The 10000-nt window shown below is 41.3% G+C and overlaps 1 protein-coding gene across 1 annotated transcript; it reads left to right on the top strand.

The window, feature by feature from the left end:
* Nucleotides 1-5885: 5885 nt before the first annotated feature.
* On the top strand, nt 5886-8793 carry fitm1l (fat storage inducing transmembrane protein 1, like). The gene is made up of 2 exons (XM_026149623.1): nt 5886-7366; nt 7503-8793. Exons 1-2 carry the CDS (start codon nt 7188-7190, stop codon nt 8188-8190), a joined length of 867 nt encoding a protein of 288 aa, XP_026005408.1. The 5' UTR covers nt 5886-7187; the 3' UTR covers nt 8191-8793.
* The last annotated feature ends 1207 nt before the right edge of the window (nt 8794-10000 follow it).

Raw genomic sequence — 10000 nt, 5'->3', positions numbered from 1 at the left:
GTAATTGTTTATTACAATTTATTTCACTATTAATGTACCATTTATTAACAGTGTTAACAAACAGCACATACTCACATCATCATGTTCATTAAATCCTTTAGTGACCCCTCATGAATGATGCTATCACTCAGAACATTTATTTACTCCTCTGAAGTGAACCATTCAGAGTCAAGCATACTTTTTTAGTTACTAGTATACTAAGTTTAAAGTAGCCTATCAATAGAATGTAGCGCTCACCTTTGTCCTGTCATTGTTTATGTATTAAGCATGTGTGCACTTTAATAACTGCCGGTGTGATAGATTAATAATAGACCTTTTATTTGCTACCTTGCCTGACCCCGCTGCTTTCCACTGCATGAGCAGACTGGATGAACTGTTAGAGCCTGTGTACTGTCCACACTATCAGTAGCATTCTCCACCTGATAGCAGGTGGAGAGATAAAGGCTTGCTTTTACAAGAACAGATCTGAGCCATGCACAGAAGATATAGTCATAGAAGAAAAAATATCCACCACAACTACACGGAGAGGCTAAAGCGGTTATTGTCAGGCTGGTATAATGTTACTTTTTGAACTACAAAGGACAATACAAAATGAGTTTAGTTAGTAAAAAAATAAAGTAAAAAACATAAAATTATATGTTAAAGTATGAAAGAGGACTCCAGCATGTCTGACCCTGTCTGTCCTTTCTGGCTTTCCAGTTTGGAACATTTTCAGCAGCAGGACAGGGCAGAGGAGATCAGGTCAGCAGCTGTTTGTGTTGCCAGTCAGTCTTTAAGGGGGATTAGAGGCGAGATCCCACAGCTGACAGCTTCGATGACTGCCACACAGATAGCCAACCCTTTAATGGATCCGGAAGTGGGAGAGGCAGCACAGCATTACTAGCTTTCTATCACATCAAAGAGAAATTCAGAGTCACACAGTACAGAACAAGCTTGACAGATGTAGGAAGCGAAAGGTTTCAAAGATTCTGGAAAGAAAATTACCTAGAGATGTGTCCAGAGACACCATAACAATGGCCAAAACACTTATGAATGACTTAGCCAAGTTGGGAAATGTAGTTCCAATGAAAACAATCACTCCAACCTTGCAGAGGGATGGAGTGCGAGGTTGCACTTCACTTGGCTGCTGGTTTAGCTCACTGGGATGAGCGGGTGACCATATGCTGCCTTGCAGAGAGCAGCCGGCCTAGGTTTGGTTCCAACCCGTTGCCCTTTGCAGCATATCTTCCCTTTCTCTCTCCCTCTGTTTTCCTGAGAAGAGGGAGCATAATCTCATCAAGGTGCAAGGAATCGTGAAGAAGAAAGCTATGTGAAGATTTTGAAAGAAAACCCCAAGCAGTCAGCAGGATAACTGGGTCTGGGTCATAATTTTGTCCAACATGCTGACCCATAATGCTCCCTTTGAAGAACTATTTTCATAAGTTAACATTATTAACTGGGAGCTTACTTGAAGACATATAAGAGACAAGTGTCAGTTGACTATTTTTTTATTTATTTTTTTTGCTGGATAACAATTATTATATAATTATTTTAAGTTCAATCAGAAAGATCTGTGGTCACACATCTGTCTGCTTTCCAGGTTTTTGGTGGCTAATTTAAGTTTTACATCACTTTCCCACTCTGTCAAGCTCACTGTGGACATCACTGGTCTAGTCCAATCATCTTTCTCCCTGCGTTCTCAAGGCCAATCAGCCTCCACTCCCCATACTTTAAATCTGTCATTCTGCCTTGCAGATGCCTTCATGCAACCCACCTCCTCCCCATCTCCTCCTTACCTTACAAGTTACTCAGTCTCCATCCAAGCCTCCATGTTCATCTCCACCACCAGCATCTAGACTCCACTGGATCCTGCTCTAACTCCTATCATTCTGCTGTGTTGGGCCGTCAGAGTTTAACTGCCAAATAGATTAATTGAAATCTGTATATCAATAAATCATGTTCAATTCTGTCTCCTTTTCAGGAGTGACTGTTGGCATCAGAGGGGTACTGAAACTTGTTTCTGCCACTGAACAAAGTTTTTTTTGACATGCATAACTCGAAATTTTGAAGGTATCTCTAAATCCCCCACTGTTCTGTCTGCTCTACAGTTGTACCTACATGATGCCTCCATTACTTTGTGTTGTCGACTCTGTGGTCTGCTACAGCTGAACACAGGATTGTCACACCAGAGGATCGCAGCAATGGCATCCTGGTAAACAGGAGCATGACTCATTGTCACAATGATATCACCAGATTTTGAAAAGCAACTACGAGTATTGAGATTGAAAAGGAAGAATGTGACCATTGACTTACTATGGTCTGACTGGTCTGATCACTGGTGTGTGCCTGCATGTAAATGTAAGTGTGTGTGTGTGTGTGTGTGTGTGTGTGTGTGTGTGTGTGTGTGTGTGTGTGTGTGTGTGTGTGTGTGTGTGTGTGTGTGTGTGTCATAGGGACATTTATAGTCATATTTTTTATAGTCATCCTTTGGGGGCACAAACCAAGTTTACTTGGTGATGGCTTGTTTGAGTTCAGGTTATGTTTAGGGTCCATACTGTCCATTACTTGTTACATGAAGGTGACTATGACTATTACACCGGTTGCAGTAAACTGTTATGTCTCAGCTGATCCACAGAGTGGCAGGGTTTTTGTTCACCCCCAATTCAAAAGCATACACTATACATATAAGTTCTAATATATTATATATAAATGTACCTGTCCACTGGTCGATCACATGAGCATGTGGAGGCAGGGAGTTCATAGCACAAGCATGCTCCCAACCTATTATAAGATTGTGCTTTGCATTATTAAATATAATGTGTTTTATTTATCCATTATATTTCTAAACATGAAGAAGTCACAAGCAAAGTGAGACCACACCACAGCACATGTTTAAACAAGGACATAAAAAAAACATGTATGTATTATTGTAGGGTCTACCTTACAATATAAAGCCCCTTGAGGTGACTGTTGCTGTGCTTTGGCTATATAAATACACTGAACAAAAATATAAACGCAACACCTTTGTTACTGCTCCCATTCCCCATGGGATGGACGTAGAGACCTAAAATTCATTCCAGATACACAATATAACCATCCCTCCCAAACAGTGGTCACAAATCAGTCCAAATGTGTGGTAGTGGGCACATCTGCTATATTGAGATAATCCATCCCACCTCACAGGTGTGCCACATCAGGATGCTGATCTGACATCATGAGTAGTGCACAGGTGTACCTCAGACTGCCCACAACAAAAGGCCACCCTGGAATGTGCAGTTTTGTCTCACAGCAAAATGCCACAGATGCCACAAGCAATGAGGGAGCGTGCAACTGGCATGCTGACAGCAGGAATGTCAACCAGATCTGTCGCCCGTGCATTGAATGTTCATTTCTCAACCATAAGCCGTCTCCACAGGCGTTTCAGAGAATATGGCAGCACATCCAACCGGCCTCACAACCGCAGACCTCGTGTAACCACACCAGCCCAGGACCTCCACATCCAGCAGGTTCACCTCCAAGATCGTCTGAGACCAGCCACCCAGACAGCTGCTGGAACAATTGGTTTGCACAACCAAACAATTTCTGCACAAACTGTCAGAAACCGTCTCAGGGACGCTCAACTGCATGCCCGTCGTCCTCATCGGGGTCTTGACCTGACTCCAGCTCGTCGCCGTAAAAGACTTGTGTGGGCAAATGCTCACATTCGATGGCGTCTGGCACGTTGGATAGGTGTGCGCTTCACGGATGGCCAGCATACTCACCCATTGAGCATGTTCGGGATGTGCTTGACCGGCGTATACGACAGCGTGTACCAATTCCCACGAATATCCAACAACCTCGCACAGCCATTGAAGTGGAGTGGACCAACATTCCACAGGCCACAAATGACAATCTGATAGACTCCATGCGACGATGTGTTGCACTGCATGAGGCAAATGGTGGTCACACCAGATACTGACCGGTTCTGGGTCCTCAGACCCCCAATAGTGCAAAAAACTGCACATTCCAGGGTGGCCTTTTGTTGTGGGCAGTCTGAGGTACACCTGTGCACTACTCATGATGTCAGATCAGCATCCTGATGTGGCACACCTGTGAGGTGGGATGGATTGTCTCAATATAGCAGATGTGCCCACTACCACACATTTGGACTGATTTGTGACCACTGTTTGGGAGGGATGGTTATATTGTGTATCTGGAATGAATTTTAGGTCTCTACGTCCATCCCATGGGAAATGGGAGCAGTAACAAAGGTGTTGCGTTTATATTTTTGTTCAGTGTAGATGGACCATGACAGTCTCAAAACAACATTTCTCCATATTTAATTTTAGGCTAATGTTGATTGTCCAATAATGCGTATTCAAATACAAATAGCCTTCAACAGATCGTTCTGCAGTCAAAACTCCAGTTCTCCAAACTGAATATTAAAAAAGCGTAGCTCTAACAACAAGATAATGGTTCTCATTGACTCTCAATAATCCACATTTTTTTAAGACGCGTGGGGTGGGGGATTCTTTCAAGTAAAAAAAAGCTTTTCCTGTAGATGTCAGCAGCACTACAATAATGAAATCCAAGCACAGAGGGTCTCTGTATTGCTCTTGGGAGTGCTGTTGCGCTCCAGACAGCGCTACACTGAATCTTACAAACGCTGTTGTTTGCAATCATGTGGAAATCATCTCACGATGGTGGAGCTGCTCGGGATAGAAGTAACAATGCAGATGAATGGTCAAATAATAAGTTAAAGAAAGATGAACCTGATTTCATCATCATTTCAACTGCTGTAACAAAAGAATTTGCCACATCTCAGATAAAGTATTTTTCAATTATTCACTCATATTTGTTCATGCTGAATATGTACATTAGCCAAAATATTGAACAGTGCAGTGAGATGCGGCAGTCTGTGTAAAATGATACACCTGTAAATCAGACGGTGTTACAGTGTAACAACACATAACACAGAAACACACACACTAATAGAGACATTAGTTTAGGTAATATAATGAGAGTAAATAAAAATACTGAACATATTTCAGTGGCTGATTGAGTTCTCATCATTTTTTTCATGCTTACAAAAACTATAAAACTATAGTTTTATATATAGTTGAAGCTTTCTATTTTAATTGTTTATCCATTCATCGGAGCTTATCCACTATTCATTGCTTCTAGCAGACTAATCTTAATGATGCATTGGTGTTGTCTTGACATAGGCTGTCCAGCTTCATTGGAGGATTGCACTGGACCATTGGTTCAGTACAGGAGGCAGGACTGACAGTAGGCACCAATCTTGAACAAGGGCTTAAAAAAGAACATGCTGAAAGAGTTACAGTGACATAAAAAGACAGAGGGGGAATACTGTGGCCTGTAACGATACTCCTAGAACACAAACACGTTTTGTAACTTACTCAGCACACTAAACATAGTCTTGGTCAGGTATCAAAAAGTGTGATTCAGATCCTTTCATGTCATGGATTTCCTCAACAAAGCCTGCTCATAAGATGCTGGTTACAGTTATGTAATGTATTTCCCAAAATATTGAATTTATCAGAACTAATTTTCTATGAAGTCTACATTGAAGACAAAGCTATTGACTGTAAGTAATTAATGCAACAACACTGAGACTGCTAAGCAGAAAAGATCTAGTGCTGCTTAAAATGAAAGTGAAGTTTACAGAATGGCATACAGTTGATATGTAGTATGAATATAACTGAAAATTAATCTGACTAAAAAGCAAAACAGCTATATATTTAAAAAGTAAACAAAAACAAAGACTTAATAACAACCAATGCAGATGAAATTATAAGAAAAAAATAAGAAAAACTGGACTTATTTAGAGCATGCTAAAACAGCACAACAGTACAACGTAACAACAACAACAACAATAACAATAATAATAATAATAATAGTGCCATTTATTGGTATGATGTAAGAGCCACTAAGAGTTGAAGGATCACTGTGTATAACAGAAATTGTTACAGAGAGAGCTCTGTGGACTTTAAGTGACTGGGTGCTGAGAGGACAGAAGTGCCTTGGTCAATTTGGCTCAATTAAAGAAACTAAATGAAACAGAATGACAGCAGACCGCGGAGAGCAAGAAAGGACAGCAAGTGATTGACAGAGACAGACTTCTACAGCAGCTGAGCCTCAGCTCAGATACAGTACAAAGGTTATAGCTATTAATACACCAGGACACATACAAACACACACATAATGTGACACATTTAATTTAATTGATGTCACTTCTGGTTCATGACGCTGCTCAAGTCAGCATTGCTCAGTTTACTCTCACCCTTTAACTTTGCTTTGCATTAATGTGAATAATCTGAAACCCCATGATATCCATTTTACTGTCAAGGAATCCATGTCAGTGGTTCGACCTTCAGCTACTCCAATATGAGCAATGTGACACGGGTAAGAGCACACTATGTACATATTGGGTGGTTGTGAATGACAAGAGCACTGAGGGAGAAGCTACTGTTACACTGAAGATAGCAGAAGAGTATTCTGGAGCTACAACTATGGGATGTCTCTGAGTGTCACAGCTGGGTTGACACTGCATTTTTGAAGAATCAGTGCAGGCGTGACCAGTGACAAACGCACAGTCTCACAGTCGCATGGCAGGAAACCAGGAAGGAGAGAACTTCTTCAACAGAAGCTCACTCAGCTCTGAACTAAAGCTGTGAATGGAGAACAGCAAACTTCCCTGACTCAGTAGAAGTGCCTGCTGGACTGAAGAATTTTAGGGCTGGATTTCATGGGTTGTCAAACGCCAGTTGTCAATTCATTCATACATACCCCTGGAAGTAAATACTAACGTCACAGCAGCTAACATTAGTGGACTTTTATCACACCCCTAAGCAACAGTGGATTTCTGGAGGATCAATCATCATTAATAATCATGCTCCAATGGATCTAATCTTTGAAAACTGCAGTTTGTTTCCCTAAATTCAGTGACTTTATTGTGCATTTGCATTTGTCTGGTCATTGCTACTATCTCCTGGACTACATAAGATGGTGAATTCTTCTTGTTTCTTCTTGAATTCTTCTGCAAATGTAATGTGTGGTTAGCGTTACATGCATTCTGTAGAGGATTACAGATTCATCACATGAAACAGTGAACACTGTTGGGTCTGAGGTGGATAATCTGCACAAACACAGCGAGCAGCAGGTGGCTTTTGTATATTGTTTGAAATTCAGTCAGCATTTTGGTCCAAATGTTCCTCAGCACAGTCCTTGTAGTCCTGACAGACCTGGCAGCCAGGTTTATGGGTACCACCTTGTTCCGGCGGCACTTCCACCTGTTGTTGTCAGCACTGGTGATGTTCGGTCCCATGCTGAGTCTTTGGGTGTCTCACCACAGCATCTTTGCCAAGAAGAATCACTTCCTCTACAGGTGAGACTGCTTCCTGTTACACTTCCTGTCAACTTTGTTCTGTCCTGATATTTAATATTTCATATTCAGTCGATATAATTTCTTCTTCCATCACGTCCTGTCTCCACTGCTCTCATCTCTGTTCTCCTTCTTCCAGGATGTTCTTGCACTCTGGTTGGGGTTGGACCTGCATCTTTGTTGGCTCTTTTGTTTTCCTCCTCTCCTTTTCCGTCCGTCGTTCCCTGTCTCTCTCCATCCGCCACCTCTCACGGCTTGCGGTGGCCGGTGGACTATGGCTTGGTTTTTGCAAACTCTTGGACCTCCTGGAGAATGCCACAGGAAGCTGCTATGAACCTTTAGAAGCTGGAACAGTGGTCACAAATGGCCAGACTCTGCTGGTGCTGCGAGAGGGGGAGAGCAAGTCTGAGTGTCTGAAAGCTGGAATGCTGTGGAGGGGATATGAGGTTTCTGAAGACATTTTCCTTCTCTGCCTTTGCTGCCTGCTGCTGGTAGAGGAAACAGCTGTGTTTGGACCTTATTTGAGCCTTGGGGGAATCTCAGATGCCCCACTGAGAATCCTCTTTCTGTTCTGTGTTCTTCTGCTCTGGCTCTGGATCTTCTTGTTGCTCTGTCTCTTAGCTTACTTTCCTCAGTTCCCCACCCAGCTGCTGGGGGGTGCTCTTGGCTGTCTCAGCTGGAGAGGACTATATCAGGGCTGGTACCGCCTGGGGCCCAGCTGGTACTGCCCCGGGAGGCCTGGTTTGGGACTACTTAACATAAAGGCTGTCGGTAATGACGTGGAGGATGCACAACTGAAACAACCAAATCACGATCACTGCAATTAACTTAAAAAACAAACAAACAAACATTTGAGAACTAACTGTAAAATAAATTGAATTCCAAACAAACAGATGTACAGTGTGGGTTATCAGACCTCTTAATTCTTTCATGTCAAATATGTTTATTTACCTTTTCTGTTACATACAACCGATGATTCACATCTGCTCTTCCTTTGAAAGCTAGAATTGTGTGACAGCCAAATCAACCCAGCACTGGAAAGACAAATGGAGAACACAGAAGCAGATTTACAGAGACATTAATTTGGTCGAATTTGCTCACTTTCTGTTTTGTCCAGATTTTTTGCTGTGGACTTCAAGGCAATGAAGAAGTGCCAAAAGCTACAGTCCTGTCACTTGTAGCCAGAGGTGGCAAAATATAGACATTCTGTTCTAAAGCAGAAGTGCAGTTCTTTATCATAGCGAGACTATCTCTGCACTCTGTTACATATTCCATATGTACGGGGTATGACCCCCATTGGCCGTGGCGTTACACCCCATACATATGGAATATGTAATGAAGTGGAGAGATAGTCTCTCACTCAGAGATGTTACAATGTAACCGTACAATAGTTGCATTAAAAAAAATACTCCAGTAAAAGTTGAAGAGTAGTGATTAAACTTCTTTACTCAAGTACAAGAGAAAAAGAAAGTGAAAAGCAGCTCCTTGAAGGACAATTCTACTAACCATTTTTATGCATAGATAACTGGACCTGCCGCTATATTAATATAATATTAAAATGATATTAGTACATGAGAATACACATATTAGTCAAATCTAAATTCTAATGAATGCACCCAGCTTGAATCTGTTGTTTAGGACACAATAAGTAAAGTATTTTTTTCTTTTAAAGAATGTTAAGTGAGATTTGGCAAGTGGGGGAACACTAAGATCTGTTGTACTGGCTCAACGTGGGGAAAATGCTAACACTCACAATAATTTCGAATGTAAGCTTGAGCATTAGTAGACAAATTGTGATCAGCTTAGCTGCTGCTCTTTGTGGATTTAAACGACTGACTTCAACATGTGTTTCACAGCCATCTCGGTGGAGTTTCATTTCTTACACTAACAGTATACTGGATGTTGCCTTTATACTAGACAGGTGGATGAATTCATTCAGTGAATGAATCTAAGCATCATCAGCTTAAATGCAAATCCATCATCTACACTACATGTAACCTAACACTGACAACTACAGCCACTGAGTATCAGGCTAACACAGTGTTTTACTGTAAATTCACCAGATTGATGCAAGCTAACCTGTTTATCCTGCACATAACTACCCTGAATGTTCATGAAACATTTGATGAACACATAATTAGTGCATGGTACAGTAGTACCATTTGCTCCAGTTCTTCTTGTTCTTGTCCCCACGCTTTGTCAGATGCTGACCAAGTCTGTAGGGGCTACTTTGGGGTTTAAAGTTAAAAAACCAGGCTGTGAGACCACGCGTGGAAATATCATAAACAAACATAAAGTACCTGCAAAGCTGTGTGCCATGGGTCCTTGATGTCATATATACTGTTTTGTATATTTTGTTTTTCAGGACATTTCACAGTATAAAAAATAAATATTTTATCAAAATACATCATATACTGATAAAATATGGGATTCAAAATGATAAAATCACAGATAACCTTTGAATATTATTTTGTGTGCAGTTTGTTACAGAATGTGTCGCTAGACAAAGCTCCAGCTGACTTTTTTTTTTTCGGGGAGATAAAAGAAAGAGCGTTAACTTCACTCAGAGATGGAGAAAGATGTAAGAAAAGAAAGGACAGGAGAGGAAGACGAGAGGTTATGTTTAAGGGTAAGAAC

Source organism: Astatotilapia calliptera, chromosome 18 (assembly GCF_900246225.1).
Source record: "Astatotilapia calliptera chromosome 18, fAstCal1.2, whole genome shotgun sequence".
Lineage (NCBI taxonomy): Eukaryota > Metazoa > Chordata > Actinopteri > Cichliformes > Cichlidae > Astatotilapia > Astatotilapia calliptera.
The sequence above is the reverse complement of the archived record's forward strand: the minus strand, read 5'-3'. Positions and strand labels throughout refer to the sequence as shown.